Here is a 21,992-nt window from a genome sequence, read left to right as displayed (position 1 = left end):
CAAGTACTCCTACAGTACTTAACAGTTTATAGAACACCTGATCCAAAATACTGTTACTGCATATGTCCTAAAATATATTAACTTTTAACTATGAATATAGTCATCTAAATAGTTAAAAATTATTATATTTTAGAATGGATGGAGTATAACACTAAACGGAACGGAAGGGGCAATGACATTGAATTACACCTAGTTTTTATAATGATAAAATTGCCTCCATTGAGTAATGATAAATTTCCAGTCCAACTGTGGTACCTGTAGCTGAAGATTTGGTACCTGTACCTCTCGGAATTTCGTTATCTCTTGGTACCTCTAAAAGATTGTAAAATTTCTTTTATCTGATATTTAGAAGTTACGGGTTAAATAGTTGCAAGTCAAACTTCTGAAACTAGACAAACGTAAAGTAGATATATCACCATCATCATCAGTTTAATGAAGAAGAAAATATGTTTGATCCAAATTAGTGGACCTGGACTGAAAAATCTACTCAACTTAACAGGTGGATAGAGTTTCAACATCTCGGGCGATGGGACGAAATCACTTCAAGAAAATGGCAGATCCCCGGCCAAACGGTTAGGCAGCATAAAGAACAACAACATTTTGCTATATCTCGAACCCCACATATGGAAAGAATCTCTCAAACTTGAATGACTTTGCTAGTAACTATACATAGCTTGCTGTTTATTTCCCTGACAAAAATGTCCATCAAATGAATCAACCAAACAGGTATCTCAAATAGAATGAAATAATGTATTCTAACTACATAAAATGCAGTTCTTTAAAGCTTCCCGTTATTTTGCTGCTACTCCACTAGGAAGGTGCAGGGCTTCAAGAACCAAAACATGCTACTAGAGCCTTCTGCATCACAAGACTTGGTGTTGTTCATGTCCTTGACACCAAAAGGTTGCCTCTTAGCATCTTTGCTGTTCTCCAGATCCTTACTAGGTGTCCCCTTCTCCTATAGAAAAAGGCATTTCTCACAGTAATTAGATCACTGCACAATCAACTTGAAATGAGAAGTATACAAGTGGGAACCACAGCATTAGTAAACTAGAAGCATGCAGATGTCAGTTGCCACAGTGATAAGACAGTGATTAATGTCGCATGCAGATGTCAAGTAATTACACAAAAATGCCTGAACTGAAGACCTATATGGAAGGCCACAATGAAACAACTTAGCAACATAAATAAAGTAAAACAACTAAATTAGCACAGTAAGAATGCTGTAGTCACCTTCAGTGGCTTCTTGAGTGGTGAGCTTGCCATCGACATGCCTCCTGCTTTCACGTTCTTGACACGGTTCGTCGAGGGAGATGGGAACCGCTGCGGAGTCGGTGGTGTGGCCTTCACCTCCTTCAACACAGAGGACCTGGTGGGCTTCGCAGATTCCACTTTCAATCCCATCTTCTTCCCCTTCCTGCACAAAACCAACCAATTGTCAGCACCTCCAGCAACCATGGAAGCATTCATCTGATGATCTGAAATGTTGTTTTGCATTCTAGTGACAAGGAAATTACATTGTGCTTGGACTCTTTTCTGCTGTTTCTTGCCTTGATTTCTCCTTGATGGCTTCTTCAGAGGGAACCTGATCACCAGTGCCACAGCCACAATCGACCTTCTTCTCGGCCACATCGCCCTCATTTCTGCAGAGATCAGTATGTCAAGAACATGAAAGTACGGATGCAAGAACCAGATTCCTGCGTCGCTTCAGTAGTTCAGTGAGAAGAGAATTAATTACATTGGGTTTGAGCTTAATTCCTCCATGGCCTCCGACCCAGGCCGGCTGCCATTGCCGCCGGCCATCCGCTTGAGCTCATTGTAGAAGTCCGATATCTGGCCAAGTATGTCCTTCCCGGAGAAGAGGTTCCTCGCCGAGAGGGTGCTCTTGAGCTGCCTCGGCGCGGCGTTCTTGCTGAGCAGGGCCTCCTTCTCTGCATTGCCCGGCCGCTTCTCCGCGCTGGACTTGATGGCGTCCTTGGCGTTCTTGGCCCACCGTGCCGCGCCGAACGGTGGCCTACTCGCCGCCGGTGGCGGCGGAGGTGGAGTGGCCAATGCCGGGTCCTGGTTCTCGCTGTCGTCCTGGAACCTCTTCTTGGCCGCAGCCTTGGGCTTGGGCGGCGTGAAGGGGGCGGCGATGCCGCTGCCGGCGACGGCTCCCCGCCTCTTGAGATTGTTGTTGCCGTCTCTGAGCAAAATGGATCAAACAAATTGGGGTCAGAACATGGTCGCATCGAAGTAGGTGAGTGACGAGCAGCTGAATTTAACCGGAGAACTCTGCTCACCTAAGGTTGGTGTCCCTCTCGCCGAACGGCATCATCATGGCCGACACTGATCGCAGTAGCTTGCCCTGATCCGAGGAAGAAAGTGAGAAAACCGAACCAATCGAAGTTCAGAGAAGGAGAAACACAGGCGAGAAATCAGCACATACCTTGGGGCTGGGGCTCATCTTGAGGAAGTCCTCGACCGTCTTTGGATGCCGGCAATCTGCAGCGACAACAGTAGCAAATCAAATCAAGAGCGTGTGCCATCAAGAAGCAGAGCTTCTTTCTTTTGTGTCAAGATCAGAGAACAAATCGAGCGAAAACGAGAGCGGAATCCATCCATCCCCCAAGGGAAGACGGCTTCGGTGATCAAGAACCGAACCGATTCTTGAAAATCCTGGAGGCGAGCGTACCGGGGCGGCAGAACCAGGCCTCGTCGTCGACGGCGGCGACGCCGGCCTCGGGATCGGTGAGGTCGGCCCAGTGCGGGGCCTCGATGCCCTCGTAGGTCTCGTCGCGCACGTACCGCGACACCACCCTGCTCCAGTCGATGTCCTTGGGCTCCATCGACTCCATCGCCTCCGCCTCCCCTCCCCAAGCAGCAGAGCTCTCCCCCGAGCGCTCCGGCGGCTCGTCCAGGCGAGAGAAGAAAGAGAGTTTGCGGTGGCGGCGGCGGCGGTGGGTGGTGGTGGCTCCTCCGCGGCGAGCGCCTCTGCCTCGTCTCGTGAGTTGTGGAGCGCTGCGCGGCGTCGAGCCGTTACGATGTTATGACCAGCCGTTGGCTCGCGGTCCATCTTTTCGACCGTTGGGGGGATGGCCAGCTCTGGTGAGACACTGACATGTGGGACCCACTTGATGGGTGGCGCACTGGAGCACGTGGAGGGTTATTAAAGGAGAGGAGGGGCCCTGACGCCCTGTTAATAGAACGTTCCGAGTGAGAGTGGACAGAATCCGAGGAGATGATTAGCGTCGCAGATCTCACACCCGATGACTGATGAGATCTCAGGACAGTGATGGCGACCGTTTCTTTTCATCCGTCCGATAGGATCAATTTTATTACTACTATGGTAATCTGATTTTACCATGGTAAAAAAAAACGTCAATTGATGGTAAAAAGGGAGGAAAGATACAGCAAGAACGGAGAACCAGGAAAGAACTGCGGAAAAATTCTGAACATGAGATCGAGACAGAATTTTTTTTTCTGATGATTTTCATCCAGTAACTTGGCATCATAAAGTAGCCGCATCATTGGCAGTAATCTGTTCACTTAGAAGAGGCTCAGCAAAAGGGGTTCCCTAATCATACATGTGATGACAAATCAACATACATTAAGCTGTCAGTCAGCCTGTCACAGTTTCTCCGTTTTTGCAAACTACCAACTGGCTCTACTGGCATTGCAGTCTTCAGTAAAAAAGGAAACGAGGAGTGATAAATAGGCGCTCAAGCTGACTGAGGCAATGATGAAGTTCTCAACCACAGGGGTCGCCCAAGCATGGCTCTACCATGAACAGCGATGTACGACGCATTCAACCTAGATTTAAACAGAGCAGTGCGTGGATTAGGACACATCATCAATGTAGTAATATATAAAATAAAGGGGGAAGTGAGATAAGTGGAACTGTACTTGTCAACATCAGGTAAGTTCATTGGATCATACACCTCCTCCTTTTCCATTCCTGGGGCATGGCTTCCAGCTGCTGATGCCATATCGGTCGCTCCCTCAACCTGGAAAATTGCAAGATTGCTAATTCAATCAGAAGTTCAAAAGGAAATCGAGTGCAGTAGATATTATGTTAGCCGATTCTTATCATGTCTCATTGTCAAGCAGGTGAAACATCCTAAGTTTGTCGATATCAGAAGATGGCAGATAAAACAGCCATTATTCTCAAGATGAATCAATGTGATAGCATACTAATGGTGATAGCATACTGGCAGGAACAAGTCAAATAATTCAACATATACACTTTCTGGACCCAACATCTTTAGCTTAAGGCAAAATTTCTGTACTACTAGAAAAAAAAAATCTTCAGGTGTGAATGAATGTGAAATTAATTGAAATCCTTGCCTGCTGGGGGTACTGGGTATATCCTGCATAAGAATTGTATGCATATGATGGGTCCTGGGCATATCCATATGCATCATATCCATAGCCATAATAAGCACTTGCCCATTGATTAGGATCAGCTTGTTGACTCCAGACAGCTGATTGATCCTGCATACAAAACTTGATGAAATGCCAAGAGATAAAGCAAAATAGAACAGATATCAAAATCAGAAAAGAACATGAAGAGAAAATACCAAAGAAGAAAGGTCAAACAAGTATGCCCTTAATCAGTTAGACTAAACAAGAACAATATACTGGGGATACGAGCGTTCTTCTACAATTAATATATTCTTCTTTTGCATGCTTATATAGTATAATTTGCATTGTCAATTAGTATATTGGTTTAAGTGGATTTCAAGGCGTCTGAGGTTAAAGAGATTTATTGAGCATTAGGTTTGTGATATAGAAACTTAATGAGATTACCTGCTTGCTCGCAGGACTCCTGCCCCATGAAAGCCTGACTACTTGTTGGCCAATCGTTGTGCCATGAAGACGTTGTACTGCCTCTTCAGCTGATGCCCTGAAACAGTTACACATCGTTCACATCATCCAAACAAATTCCCATGCTCGCAAAGAGGCCAAGAAATGCATTGCCTAATCGTCCAATATTTAAGCGGAAAAAGAACACATGGGACCAAAGGTAACATTTTGTTCCTTTCTATTAAGTTATAAATGCAGAGCAACATTTGCACCTGAGTGTCTGAGGTATCAAAGTTTTGCCTACAATGTATGCAGATACCTAGAAAAACAAACTGATTCAATGAGTCCCTGCTACAGGCATAAATCATTCAGTCTGTTACTAATTTTTTATACATCTTTTCCTAGGTATAAAATTTATTTAAGTATTCAGTTCACCGAGTGGCATATGAATCTACGAGTTTCAAAGGTTCTCCTTCGATATAGTTCTATGAGTTTCAAAGGTTCTCCTTCGATATAATTCATTATTGGGTGTATTTATGAAAATTATACAAGGTAGACCACGAATGATACCCTTCTCTGTATGCTTCATTTATTAATTTAAAGTAACCAGCCACCTATGATGCCATTATAAGTTAAGCCTCCTAACTAATTCTGTGAAAGCTTGATTCTGTAAAAGTTGAAACTTGAAAGAACATACAGCACAGAATGTCCATTTATTAAATTAAAGCAAGATTACCCACCGAGATGCATATTGTACAAATCCACAAGCTTTATTGGCTGGAATTTTTACATATATAAGCTCCCCAAATTGGAAACAGATCTGCCTGAGTTCATCTTCTGTCACATTCTGATCCAAGTTACCTATAAATATCTGCAAATGTGTCTCAGGGTAAATTGCATACTCAACAGTGCAAACAGCAGGCTAAATGATAAGGGTTCTTACAGTGGTGTTTGTCGGATCACTATCTGGTAGAACTGGTTGGACTTGCGGAACTGCATAACCTGCTGCTGGATACATGGCTACATATCAAAATAACACAGGTGGTTAAAACAAATTCAAGAAAAGCACCTGTCTATGGAAATGAATTATACACTTGTGAATTGTGATATATGCTGCATTGTCTGCCAATATAAATGAATCGCTGCAGAAATCCACTTACAGATGAATCTCTATCTTATTACTGCTAATAGGAGAAATAATACGAGCTCACAAGAACGTGATCTGTCATAAATGCCTCATAAGCAGGAGTACATATTAACAGAGCAACTAAAAATAACATGTAGTAGTGAGATCGTGAGTTGCATCAGAACTAACAGAATAGTAGTATATTATAGACAAGAATTACCTTTAGCAGCTCCATACTGAAGCTGAGATCCAGTGGTTTTTTTAGGTATTGCAGCACTTATCCGCATAGGTCTTGTTGAGCAATACATACCATTCATTTCTGTCATTGCACGATTCTTTTCATTTTCATCTGCAAACTTTACAAATCCATACCCTTTGGACCTCCCAGTATTTGGATCCGTGACAACCTTAGCCCCTTTGACAGAAGGATAGCTCACACGGAATGTCTCCTGTAGCAAGTAATCTGTGACATCAGGCGCCAAGTCTCCCACAAAAATCGAATGATCAGGTCCTGCATCAGGACGCCTCTCACCAGAGCTGAAAGAGGCCCAGTTCAATCTGAATGTATGCTCAGTTCCAGGCATTTGTGTGCCATTGTAAGTCTGTAGAACTTTCTCGGCAACTTCATGAGAAATGAACTCTATGAATCCATAACCTTCTGGAAGGCTTGTTAGCTTGTTACGTATTATTTTTACAGATTGTAACTGCGGTTCCAAATAAACAATTCTTAGTACTGTTGAGTGCAAATGGTACTCTTATATATTCAATAGGACAAAATGGCAGCTGGTAATCCTCAAGAGTGGTTTGAAATCAACATGATAAGGTTTAATATTGCAATAAATTTGCATATATATATGATATAAAAGTTAATGTGCATATATTTTCTACTCTAGGCCAAATAAAACAAAGGAAGAGGATGAATCATAAATCCAACTATTAGCAAGTTTCATAATTCATATAGGATGTCAAGGTATAAAATTTCGAGGAAAATTTCACTGTATCACAACAATTAATTAAAATCTTAGCACCATGTTACTCATGCATCCGGTAGCAAATCTGAGCTATGAAAGTCCATAGAGCATCTAACTTCTTGTTGCCTATTACAAAATATAAAACCTCCATTGCTTCTGACATAAGTATATAACAAAAAGATAATTATATTTGTACATAACTCTAGAACAGTACTGCTGCCAGATTGCCAGCAAAACGAGTAACTTTTACTGGATTTTATATGAAGTAAATCACTACTGTTGCAATGACATGATTCAACAAACATGACAAGCAAAAAATCACTTCGGTACTTCACTTGAGCAAATGAGGCTTTTCAGGCTTGTAACACAAACAGCCTATTTTTCCCAATTCACATTGACAACTGCGTAGCTAATTCTAGTAAAGGGAAACATGTAACCATCTTAATTAGCGATCTCAAAACGTGACGGCCACTCCACAACCCTAGCTCCCTAAACCCATCCAACCCTTACCACCGAGAGGGGCGGGGGGGGGGGGGGGGGGGGGGGGGACAAAGCGTCAATCCAACGCCTAAATAGGAACCCTAGCTTAACGAATGAACTAAGATAGAACCATGGAATTAGTTCATCGGGGGCGCGCGGCATGGGAGCGCAGCGTGTAAACCTACCTCGCCGGTGTGGGCGAAGCAGTTGTAGAGGTAGTTCTCGTCGGCCCAGTACTGGAGGTCGCCGATCCAGAGCGTCCTGACCTCCTCCAGGCTGGTCGGCTGGTGGTACGGCGCTGCCGCCATGGAGAGGCCGCTCCTGGCGACGGCGGGCGGCGGCTTGAGGCGGAGGCGGAGGCGGAGGCGCGGCGGTGAGGAGGTCGGTTAGGGTCGAGGTCGATTGGAGTCTGGCCACTGTCTCTTCTTATCTGATTTTGGGCCTCCTGGGCCCAAATACCAGCTGTGATTTCGTCCTCTTTTGGCCCACGTGTGGACATGAATCGCGTTAGGAATAAGTGTACTTTGACTCCATCAAAAGTGACCCAAATCTAATCCATGACCCTAAACCGCAAAACCGGATATCTCGACCCCCGAACTATTGAAACCGGTGCAATTTGACTCCTTTTGTGGTTTTGGAGGGCGGTTTCGCTGACGTGGCGATGACGTGGCGGTGTTGACCTAGTCTATGGGTTGACGTGGCGCTTAGGTGGCATTTGAATTAAAAACTTACATGTGGGACCCATTCGTCATTCGCACTGAAGAATTTGTGGGTCCCACAAGTCAGTCTATCCCTCTCCCTCCCTTCTCTCTTATCTCTCTCTCCCTCCCCATTTGGCAAGCGGGGACCGCCGGCGGCGGCGGCAACGACGGCGAGTGGGGGCCGGAGTGGCAGCAGCGGCGGGAGAGCGATCGTCGCTTGAGAAGGAGGTGCTGCTGCCGAGCTTAGCTCTCGAGCCTTAGTCAGATCTGGCGGTAGCAGAGGAGCTCCGGCGCCGTGAGGTGGCCAAGCGGTCCGCCGGCGCGTGCCAGACGTCGTTCGCCAGTGAGGAAGGAGACAACGGTGCACGGCGGCCAGCGGAAGAGCAAGCGGCGCGCGGCAGCCGGCGGGAGAGGAGGCGGAGCGCGCCGACCGCCGGGAGAGAAGGCGAGGCAGCAGCGCGCGTCGGTCGGCGGGTGAGGAGAGAGCGGCGCGCGACAGCCGGTGGGAGAGGAGGTAAGACAGCGGCACGCGCCTGCCGGCAGGAGAGGAGCAGCTCGCTGGCCTCTCCGCCTCCCCGTCTCCTCCTTTTCTTCTTCACAGGGGGCAGTGAGGGATTGCGGGACGGTGACCGGTGGTGGACGGCGATAGCAGCGGGATAGAGCTCGGCGAGGGAGCTTCAATGGATGGCACCGCGTGGGCCGCCGCCTTAGACCTCCGCCTCCGTCGTCGGCCATCGACGACGCCAAGGACAACCCCCGCAGGTCGACTTCCTCCACGACGTCGACCCCATCTCGCCGAGCGCTGCCTCGCCATCGTCAACTCCTCCACTCTGGGGATCACCGCTCCCGCGTCAGCTCCCGCCGCTGCCGCCGCCTCAGGTCCCGCCGGCCGTCACCACTCCGGTCCATGCCCGCCGTCGGCCGAAGGGGGAAAAAGAGCGAAAGAGAGAATGGAGGAAGAAAGAGAGAGGATGACATATGGGGCCCACATACCAGTGGGCCCCATAATTTTTTATGCGTGTGAATGATGAACGGGTCCCACCTATATGTTTTTAATTTAGATGCCACTTAAGCACCACATCAACCCATAGACTAGGTCAACACAGCCACGTCAGCGAAACCACCCTCCAAAACCATCCAAGGAGTCAAATTACACCGGTTTCAATAGTTCGGGGGTCAAAATATCCGGTTTTGTGGTTTAGGGTTATGAATTAGATTCGGGTAACTTTTGAGGGAGTCAAAGTACACTTATTCCAATCGCGTTATGATCCGTGCTGCTAAGAGCAGGTATAATAAGTCTACATTATAGCAGGCTATAGTTACCATATAGCAGATTTTTGCCTAGTTGAAAGAGAGAAAATGGCAGGAGAGAGAGGCGCCGGCGACTATTTTGCCGATGGGCTGCACGCTACTCCCCAGGCTGCATTTTCCGTGCATGCGTGTGACTTTCTGCATCTTTTGTGAGTAGCTAATCAAAGGATACTACTTGAGACTAAAAAATAAAAGTTATACATGAGAAGTAGGTAAAGATAACCATAGAGCTCATTACTGTATTTGTTAGCTTTTGAAACTAGCTATAACAAGATGGTATTATTTTTGGAGCCAATAGTAAGCTGTATTATTAACCTTACTCTAAGGGTGTATTTGGTTGGTCGCACCACCCTAGCTGGCCTGTACGAGCCATCCAAACTCGTCGTGGTTATGATGGGTGAATACAACACGCTTGTTTGGTTAAGCGTATCTGTTAAGCCTAGACGACATGAGATAGAGGTTGGTTGGCCATACGAAGAGACATTGTATGCGGGTGATTTTGTTTGGTTGGACGCATGATAGATGAGTTTGGTTACCTTCTTCTATATCCTACGGTGAGATTACCCCTTTCAATTTATGAATAAAAAAAGTGCATGTCTAATTTCAACTAAATAAATTGTATATATTCTATTGCACATGTAACCGGTAAATGAAAAATATTATTACATTTTAAGGACGCCCCAGGGTACGTACGTACGTACAGATAGAATAGTATTTCTACATCCGTTTCCAAATGGCTGGAAAAATTACTATTACACTCTACTAGTAATTCTTCATAACTGAACAGAGATTTATAGTTTACTGTTTTGATCATCAAAGTTCAAATGATCAACGTTGTAATTTTTCTTGCGAAAAAGAAAACGGGAGGAGGTTCTGATCCATCAAAAAAGTTACCCACGCCTGCTGCTCGCATCAAGTTGTGCACAACACTTGTAACTTTATCAATTTCTCTAAGGAATAAGGGTTCTCACAAGTCAGAAAAGGAGCTTCTTGCAGCAGATCACACTGCTGAAGAGAATAAAGATTTCCACCCACACAACGCTGAAAAGGAAACAGCGCACACAACTAGCATGAAAAATAATAAAAAGGAATGTGAACTCATGATTACAATCGAGAAACATTTCATGGGAAAAACAGGGGACATACTGTGATTGACAGGCTAAAAGCAGGGGATGTAACAAATGAATTTTTTCTGTCCACAAAATCTTAATTGAATTCAAATAACACAGGCTAGTGCAATGCTCTTTGCAGTGGACAAAAACACCTCGCAAGCGCGCGTGATCCAGCATGCTTCATCTAGCACAGGGTTACAGTTCACATTCGAACTCTACAGTCTACGGCAAACCTCTCAGAACAGGTTCCAAGATCCAACTACATCTGGTTATAACCTATATTTGCGATATGATTCTAATACACAAATCTAGAGAGAAAGGGGAAAGCTGCCTTCAAGCAGAAATCATGCATCCGTTGGGGTACAGTGTGGGCTGAGTCTGGGCGCAAGAACATTTTGGCGGCCTTGACTCATTGCCTCTTGGGTTCGTCACCAGGAACCTCAGCAAAGCAAACAGGGCAAACCTACAGAAGTAAATTATATTCCATTAAGCGAAAGAAGCAGGTGGTGAAATGAGAAAATATGCACGTTTCAGTCCCAGACTGCTGACCTTGTTTATGCTAAGCCATCTTGTTACACAGCTGGCATGGTACACATGCTTGCAGGGAAGCGTCATCTGCAGATTCCCTCTCCTGTACTCCATTTGGCAAATTACACACCTGTTACCGAAAAAGGAAGTCCCACAAGTTAACTTCACATGTATTACTTCGTTGAACCAGTTCCATGCTCCACGCCAACGATGCAGTACCATAACATTATTCATGAAGACAGAACTTAGAAGTAATTCTACATGCTTCTAGGGGTAAAGACAATTAAATAGACAAAAAGAGGTACATAAATATTTTATCAAGATCTAACCTTTCACGGCGTGTTTTCTTCCTTGAAAAGAAACCACATTTGTACTTGGTGACTGGAAGTAATGAAATGCGTTCTTGGGAGAGACCACGGCTTTGGGTTCCAACTGCCTCACCCAAATCCAACAATTCCTGCCAAGAAAAGGCATTTAGTATACCAAGAACCAAGGATAATCAGATAAGAAAGGAACATACAGGATTCCACCTCTAGATGAAATGAATGAGATACTTTTCCTAAACAATGATCAGTGAAAATACAATTTAAACATCGAAGCATTACTAGTCTCAGAAAGGGCAATCTGTGACAAGCAGGAACCAAGAAGTACTCTCAGATAATATTAAAAAAGACCAGCAATTGATCATTCAATTAACAACAATGTCTTCATCAAACAAGATATGCAACTAAGTCCATAGATCTAGAGGAGACAAGAAGAATTGCCATTCTGGCTGATTTGACTCTTCTACATTTATTTTATGATTTGCCTTACATGACATCTAGCTGTGAAAATGACAATGCTTATAGCACTCTTATCTTGAGTTACAAAGGAAGAAATCAGCAACGATCGTCATAGATAAGGGGAGTTCATTTTTAGTCATGAATCATATATTCGACAAGACAAAAAACTCTCACGAAGAACATTTGTTCACAAACCAAACATAGGATCAATCAGTCCAAATGGTTACCACCTGTGACACTGAGTTTTATAATCAGGTGACTTCAAGAAACAGCTAATATGTGGCCTCAGAGACAGTTAACCTTTTGTGCCAAGTACCCCAAGTGAGGCCACACAAAGAAAAAGTAATTAATGTTTTGCAGTTAGGAAAGGACAATAGATTACTGATAGTGCAAATTGAAATTAGTATGTATCACAGCATCCATTTTAATAGGTATCTTAGCATCCAAATGAAAATCATACACATTGACCAAACAAAATGCATGGTATAATCTCTGCAGTCTTTTACCAATCTAGCCCAAGTTGTGCGTGTAGATCGTATGAAAAAGTAAGAAGATGCATGTTTGAAGTGTTGATGTTACATGAAAAAGCCTGAATGAGAACATGATGACAGAAGATGATGCAAGCTTAAGTCATTAACCTCATATGTCATATTGTCAGGATCAATATTGTCTTGCCAAATGACCTGCAAATATTAACAACAGTAATGATTTTCAGTGATTTGATTGGAGGCATGAGCCCAGAACAAATATCAACACACAGCAGGTAAGTGACATCACATAACACATGCTAAAAATTACAGCGATCATATCTCATCACCCTCTGGATGAATGAGATCAAAAGTTTGCATCTTATACATGCAACAAAAGAATACAATTCTATAGCATATAGAATGTGGATGCAAATTGATAGGTGAAAAACAAATAATTTTATTAGCTAAATTTTTATGGCATATAATATAGTCAAAGAAATAAAATCATTTGACTTGGAATCGTTAAGATAGGTGGAACCATGTAAAAGGCATTTTGCACGTAAAGCCTGAAATCATAAGTGGAAAAATGCATTTGCATGGAAAATAAAAGTTAGGAAAAGATAAACATGCTTGAAATACTCATGTACCTGTGGACTGCTTGAATTCTGGTGTACTTGTTGTTGGATACCTGCAAGTGAAAGCAAAATCAGTGAGCCAAAATAAAGTTCAATTCAGTTACTTGACTTGAAAGACAAGGTGCAAATTCTATAAAGGTTCAGTTACAATTCAAGTTCCAGGTAAATGCATACAGTTTTAACACATAACATAGACAGTTCTTAGGACTTATTTCACGTGTATGCTTGCCAAAATAATCTTTCGGTATCATAACCAAGCTGTTAGAACAACTCATGGGTGTACAATGAAACAAGTCAATAACACTTGAGGAGCAAAAAAAAAAACGATGGCAAAAGCATTAAGAAACTCATCACACTTATCCTTTTTAGTGAGCATCTACTTAGGTGTTACCATGTTAAAACAAAATTTTCAGTTATACAATGCTGAACACAATCATACACAAATAAATATTTCTTGCCATATGACAGTAAGTGAGCAAAGGTAGAAATGATGCCATTGCTTCCATCAACAGAAAGGTCGCCTTTTCTTCATTATTGTAGAACCATGAGTATGTGTATGTGTATGTGTTTGTTGTCCTCTTAGTAAGGAAATGCTAACAAGAGTAATATTTTATGATTTGATTTAGATGTAACGAACCATACTATAAAACACTGGAAGTCTGGAACTCATGAATAGCCGCATTAACTGAATGTGTTTCGACTTGCAAAGAAGAACAATTTTACAACTAAAAGATATCCAAATGAATTAAACCAGTGAAATCAGAGGAATCAGCTTGACAAGAGCAGACTTGAGTTTATTGGAAATTAAAAGGAGAAACATGTAGAATTATTTCAGACCCCAAAATAATTTTCCACTGTAGACCACAAGAAATTGAAGGTGCTCATTTGAAATACGTCGTAATTGATTCTCAGCACCCTAACCAGAGATGGTCCTGTAGCTGATTTCGCGTTGGTAATGAATATTAAAAAAAATGATACGCCTACCAGTGTTCCTTTTTTATGACTTAAAATGACTAGAAGTGATAATGGATTGTGAACTTGCACTTACATTCCTCAGTAGTAGAGCTTGTATTTGCATGAGGAGTTTCTCCACCCTGCAAGACTACATTTGGGGATTCAGTGTTGTTTACAGGTGTAGCATTATCCCAGATTCTGCGTCCACCATCTGCCCTATGCATGTAATCATTCATATCATAAACATGCCCATAACTGTAATAATTTCCTGCACCGGAATATCCATACTTGTACGAGTTTGTATGCATCATTGCCCAGTATGGATTAGCCTGCACATTATGAGCAAATAAGAGTAAATAAACGGATAATGATAGTGGATCAGAGGTTAAGGTTATGATTGAAACCATTATATTCATTCTGATTAATATCCTAGCTTGAGTGCTTTTGTGAGTTATGTGGAGAGTGAGGTTTCATGAAATTCACCAAAAGAATTTTGAAACAAACAAACACGATTTGCAATGCAACTGGAGATATGTAAAGAGGGACATTACCCAGGACACAAGTCACTTAATATTCCATGGCAAATATACATCTTAAGATAAACAAAGGGTACATCGTGGTAGAATAAACTAGTAGTTGGAAAAGATCTATTAAGAATAATGACAGCCCTGTAATTGGCACCTGATCATGGAAAGCATCTGCAATAGCAAAATCAGCATGAGCATATGTGAGGCCCTCAAAGAAATCCATGAAGCTCTCGGTGATGGTGTATGGAAATCCAGTATTTATGTAGTGCAGCTCCATCTGCCGACTCCCGTTCATTCCTTCTGATGGATCATGAACCTAAAAGAAATCAAGCCACAAAAAGAAAATCAGAAACAAGAAATGTTTACCCCAAATGTCGGCAATCCACAAATCATTGCATTTTTCTTTTGTTAACTCAACTCAAACACCCCAGGCTAGTGCTGTCAGCTCATGATGAAATGAATGATATATTCATGGATTTGTCTTCTTGTATAAGATTATATTTGCATTTTATTATTCCGATTGAATCAAAAAGTACTGAACAATAAGATGTTGAACAGTACTAGAAGTCTACGGATCTTCTCGTTTCACATTACCAAAAATGTGAAATGACATAGATCAGTCATTATTGCACGGTTACTTTGGCAGCACAACTTGCAGAGGTGAAATTCGCATTGATATCATAACAACCAAACAATCAAAATTACCGTAAAATGATCTAGCAGAAGCAGTCCTTTCGCCCCAACTGCCACTGACGAATATTTCATCACATCGCAAAACTACCAACCCGTTGCACGAATCAATGCGCGATCCAGTCCAAAACAATGTTGAGAATCGAAGTCTCTACTTCAAACGCCCAAAACAAGGAGAATCGCTGCGAAGCAACGATTATAATTTTTCTTTTCCAGTTCCAATCCAAATAGAAAAACCTCTAGAAATTTAGGCCGCCACTCAGACTCTCAACAAGCAACTAGAGCAAAACCCAGAGGAACTCTACGGAATCGCAAATGCATCACCGGATCACCCACATTCGCAAACTCGGCACCTGAAATTACCTCGAGACACCCATTCCCACGCCCCCAAATGGCGCAGCAGAAGAGAAAGGAAAAAAAAACAACACCCCAAAAAGAAAAATCGACCGAACAGCCAATGCAGCGGCAGATCACCTCATCCGCGACGACTCCACCCACGCTCACTCAACACTGCCACACACACACACACTGACACACGCACACAACACCACTCATCCAAAAGGGGACCGCGAGCGCGCACCGAATCAGTCGTCGTCGATCCCGCTCCAGCCGGAGCAGCCTCCGCCGCGGTCGTGGGGGGCGGCCGCGCAGGAGGAGGGCAATGCCTCGCGCGGCTAAGGTGGCGGTGGCGGTGGCGAGAAGGGGAGGGGAGGGGGGAGAGGGTGGAGGGAGGGAGGGAGGGAGACGAGATCTTCTGTGGCTCGCGTGCTGTCGTCCTCTTGTCCGCCCGGCTCGTCCCTATCCCTCCCCGCTTTATACCCATTCCCCGAGGCGCAGTGTCGCCTTGCGTTGCGTCGCGCGGCGCCCTCTCGTCTCGTCTCGTCTCGCCCCTCTCTCGTCTCGCCGCGATATCTCGTCGTGGTAGCGGCAGAGGAGGAGGAGGAGGGGGAAGAATCTGGGGTTGGATTTCTGCATCGGGCTTCCTCCTGGGCTCGCTGGACGGATCCGCCCCCTCACCTGCCAGCGTGTCACTTCAGTGTCTCTCTCGTGTGATTCTGTCATGTGGATTGCTTGACGCTAATGAAATGGGTTTGTAGTAAATTGTATTGGTGGTATATAAACTTATTAGGTGGGTGTAATTTAGTATATAAACTTGTAAAATGCTCGTTTCAGTACACGAACTTGTCTAGTTTGTGCGAACTAGGAACAAAGTAACTTGGCAATGTTAATTTTATGAAGTTGATGTTGATTAGAATGTGACGTGCATACGTGCAGTGAGTATGCATAAGATGCATGCAACATTTTATAAATGTGGTCTCTACTTTATCATTCATCATTGAAATGACGAATTTTATATGTTTTTAACCCTTATATCAGTGCTCGATTTCTTTAATCTTTTTTACTATCACTAAATCCTATTCTTTATTGAATATGTGTATGTCTAATGGCAACCTTCTCATATATATTTTTACATAGTATCCTAATCAGCTCCTAAGTCAATAAGATTAGTCATGTAGTGTCCTTTTTTTTGGCTGTGTACATCCCGTTGGATGTAGAGGCTGGGTTTTTAACCCATTATCTAAAATGTAGTGTCCTTTTTACTACCCCCGACGTACCACACAAGTTCGTGCACCAGAACGAGCATTTTACAAGTTTGTGCACTAGATTGCACCCACCTCACAAGTTCGTGTACCGACGATGCAATTTACTCAATGGGTTTGTTTACATAATGAAATAGGTGCGGGTTGATTATGGTAGATTTTGCTTTTTTAACTACTACCTCTGTCACATATTACTTGTCGCTTTAAATTTTTGTTTGCAATGTTTGATTATTTGCCTTATTTAGAAAAATTTGGAATTGTTGTTTATTTTGTTTGTGATTTATTTTATTATCAAAAGTACTTTAATTATGACTTATTATTTTTTATATTTGCAAAATAAAACGAATGGTTGTGTTTTGGAGTAGTTATTATGCTAAGCACGATTGAGCCAACAACTTTGTCAATGTGAGTAAATTTTGGAGGACTGTTAGCACAGGTGGGCTGTGTTTGTTGTTTCTCTTTCGATTTGTTCAGGACTGTACATTTTGGTGGGATATGTACGTCTTTATATATCAGGATGGTATTATTATTATTAAGTAAACTTTTGCCATATGACATTTAAATTTATATAATTTACTGATGGACATTGTAAGAACATAACAACTATATTGTCGTAAAATTTGCCTTATTAATATTCGCAAAATTCATTTCATTTCTTTTTAGATAAAATACAAGAAAAGTCATTGACAAACTCTAGTTCCAAGAAATGTATCATTTACAAGTGTGAGTTTCACAAAATATCATCGCACAAGTGACTTTATCCTAGAAATATCATCGTTGTTAAGATTACGTCCATCCTACCCGTTAAATGCAATATTCATCCTATAGCACTTAACAGATGACTGCTAATGGAACCCTAATAACAATGGTATTTCTAGGACAAATATAATGGTATTTTATAAAACTCATATTTATCTATCGATGACATTACTTGAAATAAGACGCTTGTCCGTGATTTTTTTTTTGACTTTCTCTTCTTTTTACCTCCCTCGAATCCAAGCAATATTGGGTGTTTGAATGCTCTTTTGAATAAGCTTACTATTCATTATAAAAATTGGTCTAGTGAAAGATGTTGCTCCATACTTTTTACCACTAGCTTAACTGCTCCACAGAAATTATATCAAATAGCTTAGCTGAAATGAATACTAGGAGTTGCCAATATGTACATAGACTTGCATATGCGACAGCTTTATAAAAGGAAACTACTGTACCCCAAAGCCCCAGTCGATAATTAGCAGATCATGGAATTCATTACAGTAATAACGCCATAAAACTAACGCACAGGTACAGACTTTATGTGGGCTAAAGTACACTGGGGATGCGATTTCCAAAGGGTACTTCGGTGATTTTGTGCGGGGATAGCTATGTATCGCGAGAAGAAGAGAGATCGATTGGTGTGTTGTGTGCGTGACAGTGAGAGAGACTGTGCGGGTGTGGGACAAACGGGGCCCTGCAGTTGAGCAGGCCAACTGCTTTCGCTGTCTTTCAGGCATGCTTGTCCACAATACTACCACCACATAATTTTGGATATTTTTTCCCATATATTAATCGCATTTTGCAGGCATCCAGCAATTGCAATCCCTTCCTCCTCTCCAGTAAGATATTACGGAACGGTGAAAATGTGAAATATAAGGGATTTTATACTCCATCTGTCCTAAAATATAAGAAATTTTAGGTGAATGTAACACATCCTAATAATATAAATATGGATATAAATATGGATAGATATTCACCCAAAATCCCTTATATTTTGGGACGTATGGAGTACTATTTTTGTAGTGTAATGCACACACTCAATGTGCAGTACTTCCTCCGTTTCAAATGTAAGTCATTCTAGCATTTTGCACATTCATATTGATGTTAATGAATCTAGATAGATATAATCAATATAATATGAGAAATACTAGAATGACTTATATTGTGAAACGGATGGAGTACATGTTTAGAAAATATTCCAAAATTTATATACTTATTTATCCTAGTAGTAGTAATGTGGGGCTGCAGGTAGTGTCATCGCTAGAGCCCAAATCTTACAAGCACTAGCCATCTAATGTTCTTGCGATGTCTTAGCGTTACTGATCTGCACGTAAGATATGGTGCCAGTTGCCAATTGAGCAGGATTCTGTACTGGAGCAGTAGTAAAATCCTGTCAAGCGTGACGTGGATACAGGAGTGGATGGTAGGACACGTAGATGCGGTGACATGGCACTGTCGGCCCAATTGAAGAAGTGAGGGCCTTCCATTCTCACGATCGTTTCATCAGCGCCCGAAAGCATCCACGTGGCGTGTACTGGTTGGAGGATGCCCCTCCGAAGCCAGAAAAAACCACGGGTCTAATCAACCACCTTGCCAAATTATGAACAAACCAGTTGCTATTTTTATCCAAAGTCTGCTAAATTAACCCCCGCAAGCAACTGTTAGATTCGGATAAAGCGAAAGGGGCAACGACCCGGGTTCCAACCCCCAAGCGAGCTGTCTCCGTTCGTACCCGCACCGCGTTCTCTCACTGCATGTGGGGCCACGTGAACCGGGGCCCCACCCGCAGGTGCGTGGTGCGGTTAGGCTTTCCGGTGCGCGAAGGACGCTTGGGGTGTACGCAAGGCGGCAACGGAGGCCGAGCCGGGTGGGGCCCGCGGCCCACACACCGGTCGGTCCTTCGCGGGCGGCGTGACGCTTGGAATTCCTCTTTCCCTACGGCAGCAGCGGTACACGCGGGCGCGAGCGGTGAGGATGACAGGTGGGGACATGAGGGGGGGGAACGGATGCGTCGGGGGTGGGCCCGTGGCCCCGCTGTTGCTCGTCGCTTTTGTCTCCCTCCGCCCCCCGCTCCTTTTCCTGCTTTCGCGCTGAAAAGCGTGCATGGGAGAAGGGACTAGAGGGAGAGGAAGGAGAGAACAAACTGTGAGCCGCACCCTCAAGCATCGCACGTGAACCCGGTCTATGGACCTCTCGAGGGACACGGGCGTACCACCATAGTAGTAGCAGGCCCCTATTTGGCAATTGACACAGCTCTAACTCTCAAATCTAACGTATCTATAGCTAAAGCTATGCCAAATGATACAGATTCTATGCTTTTATAAGTGGAGTTAGCATAGCTACTCCTAAAAAATGAACTACGGGGGTGGAGCTGAGTTATTGCTGCTTCATAGCTCCACTCCAACGAAAAGACCACTATCCTTTAATTCTTTAACATATTTAAACAAAAATGCCATCGAACTACCCCAAAGTCACCTCCTCAATCCTCACCCCTCTCTCTCCCAAAATTCACACGGGCGGGCATAGTTGTCGGTCGCAGGCGGACGACACACGGCAGTGGCGCGCGATGCGAGCAGCAACGGTGTATGGGCGGCACCGATGACAGCACTCCGACGGTGTGAGTTAGTTCGGCCCTAACAGATAGGGGCGCGGCGGGCGGCAGATGGCGGATAGCACACTGCGGCGGCGGTGGCGCTCCAACGAGGGCGGGCGGCGCGAGCGGGGATGACGCGCGGGCGGTGCACGAGTGGCAGCGTGCGATAGGCGACGGCCGACGCGCGGAGAGGACGCTCGGGTGGCGCATGGCCTACAGCGGGGATTCCATTTTTTTTTTCAATTTTTTTCAGATCTATAGCTAAATTGCCAAACACTTTTAGATGGGTCTTCAATTCCAACAGGAGCTAGCTTTAATTGGAGTAGGAGTTTGGAGTTGGGAGTTAAAGTTTGGAGCCCTACCAAACAAGACTTTAATTCGAATAAAAAAAACTCCACCTTAGATCCCTTAATTATAAACCGAATCTAAATTACACCCATCATCTTTTAAACCAAATCTAAATTATAAACCGCGGTATAGAATTAAATATAGTTTTAAATGGCGTGTTGCATTGACTTGTATAATTACTTGAGTCAGCATGGCCTTTGCGACGACAACATTGGTTGTTGTGGCAACAATGAGGAGAACGCAAGCACAGTGATGGTAAATTCGTGGAGTAATGGCTATTTGGTTTTAATCCTGTCAAAGCTATGCTTCTCCCATTCTATGGTGGTGCTTGAATCCGAAGATGAAGATAAAGATTAAGTGTTTTACGCAAAACGAGATAGTAATAACGTGTGATTAAAAAGCGTGCCACTTTAATCCAAAATTTAATCCACCATTTTCATCACATTCGAAGGGGCAATGGGTTGGTCCGTTCGACTACCAACCCACGTTGATGTGCATGTGCAGTGTGAAGGCGACAAGGTGGATCTCGTGGAGTAGCGAAGCCCATGGACGTCGATACTTCAAATGTCGCAGCACATGGGTGAGTTGGGCTCTATTGGGCTAGAGACCCCAAGAGGTGTGGCTCTATTAGGCTAGAGACCCCTGCTGCTCCGCCACATGCATGCCTGAGGTGTGGCTCCCGACGAGGTTTCCATGGGGGCTTTTAACTATTTGTCACTCTTACGGATATTACTTAACGATTTGTCACTAGGCCCATATGTCATAGACACATGAGAGCCCACATATCATTGACAGGGTGTGGCAAATCGTTAATTGCCATGTCACAAGAGTGTCAAATAGTTAAATTTCCCGGTTTCCATGAACACCTTCGTCTTCATCCTCAAGGACGTCGGCCGCTACTCCGACGTGGCCACTCTCTTCGATAACTGGTGCAATGGCAGGTTCGAGGTTGGGTTCATTGATCTTGACTACAACGCGCTCGATTCAGGTGGACCGATGCAGTTCTTGCTTGAGGAGATGTGCCATGGCAATGTCGACAATGCTGGTGCATCTGGCATTCAGGGAGTTGCTAGAATTTCGAAGCTTGATGTCACATATAACACAATGATTGATCTTTACGGGAAGGCCAGGAAGATCAAGGATGCGAGCTGCCGCCGTCGCCGTCTCCGGCGAGCTATCGATCTCTGCAACACAGTCCAGACACCCTTCATCGATCTCCGGCGCGCTGTCCTCCTCCAAGAGCAACCCTCTGTCCCCACCCTGACCGGCGGCGGCGGCGGCGGCGCAAGAGAGGCTGCTGTCATCGATCCGTCCGATGAGCGCCTCGCCACCATGTCCCTGCGCGAGCAGACGGCGCTGCTGTCGCGGCAGTGGCACTGGCGCCGCGCCCGCGATCTGTTCGACCGCATGCGCGCGCTCCTGGGGTACGCGCCCAACGACATCCACTACGACATCGTCATTCGCCACCTCGCCCACGCGTGCCGGTGGGCCGAGCTCCGCCAGAGCGGGCCCGCCATCGCTCCGCTCGCCGGCCACCGTCCTCCATCACTGAAGAGTAAGAGAAAAGAGTAGAGAAGGTGAAGAAAAAAGAAGAAAAAAAAGATATGCAGCTGACTTGTAGG

The 21,992-nt window shown here is 44.2% G+C and overlaps 3 protein-coding genes across 3 annotated transcripts; all 3 read right to left on the bottom strand.

Annotated features, from left to right (window-relative positions):
• Positions 1–202: 202 nt before the first annotated feature.
• Positions 203–3,004, bottom strand: LOC127765750 (uncharacterized). The gene is made up of 7 exons (XM_052290697.1): positions 2,675–3,004; positions 2,429–2,484; positions 2,283–2,347; positions 1,739–2,185; positions 1,518–1,643; positions 1,234–1,417; positions 203–958 (listed from the first exon to the last, which is right to left on the bottom strand). The coding sequence occupies exons 1-7, from the start codon at positions 2,835–2,837 to the stop codon at positions 803–805; spliced, it is 1,197 nt and encodes a 398-aa protein (XP_052146657.1). The 5' UTR covers positions 2,838–3,004; the 3' UTR covers positions 203–802.
• Positions 3,005–3,418: 414 nt separating this feature from the next.
• LOC127766581 (polyadenylate-binding protein RBP47B') lies at positions 3,419–7,787 on the bottom strand. Its single transcript, XM_052291663.1, has 8 exons — positions 7,548–7,787; positions 6,132–6,615; positions 5,729–5,805; positions 5,526–5,656; positions 4,789–4,885; positions 4,327–4,473; positions 3,886–3,986; positions 3,419–3,792 (listed from the first exon to the last, which is right to left on the bottom strand). Exons 1-8 carry the CDS (start codon positions 7,668–7,670, stop codon positions 3,702–3,704), a joined length of 1,251 nt encoding a protein of 416 aa, XP_052147623.1. The 5' UTR covers positions 7,671–7,787; the 3' UTR covers positions 3,419–3,701.
• Positions 7,788–10,402: 2,615 nt separating this feature from the next.
• Positions 10,403–15,825, bottom strand: LOC127766582 (E3 ubiquitin-protein ligase BIG BROTHER). The gene is made up of 8 exons (XM_052291664.1): positions 15,653–15,825; positions 14,537–14,698; positions 13,950–14,184; positions 12,914–12,954; positions 12,435–12,479; positions 11,344–11,471; positions 11,036–11,144; positions 10,403–10,949 (listed from the first exon to the last, which is right to left on the bottom strand). The coding sequence occupies exons 2-8, from the start codon at positions 14,675–14,677 to the stop codon at positions 10,896–10,898; spliced, it is 753 nt and encodes a 250-aa protein (XP_052147624.1). The 5' UTR covers positions 14,678–14,698; positions 15,653–15,825; the 3' UTR covers positions 10,403–10,895.
• Between the last annotated feature and the right edge of the window lie 6,167 nt (positions 15,826–21,992).

Source organism: Oryza glaberrima, chromosome 3 (assembly GCF_000147395.1).
Source record: "Oryza glaberrima chromosome 3, OglaRS2, whole genome shotgun sequence".
In the NCBI taxonomy this organism is placed as follows: domain Eukaryota; kingdom Viridiplantae; phylum Streptophyta; class Magnoliopsida; order Poales; family Poaceae; genus Oryza; species Oryza glaberrima.
The sequence above is the reverse complement of the archived record's forward strand: the minus strand, read 5'-3'. Positions and strand labels throughout refer to the sequence as shown.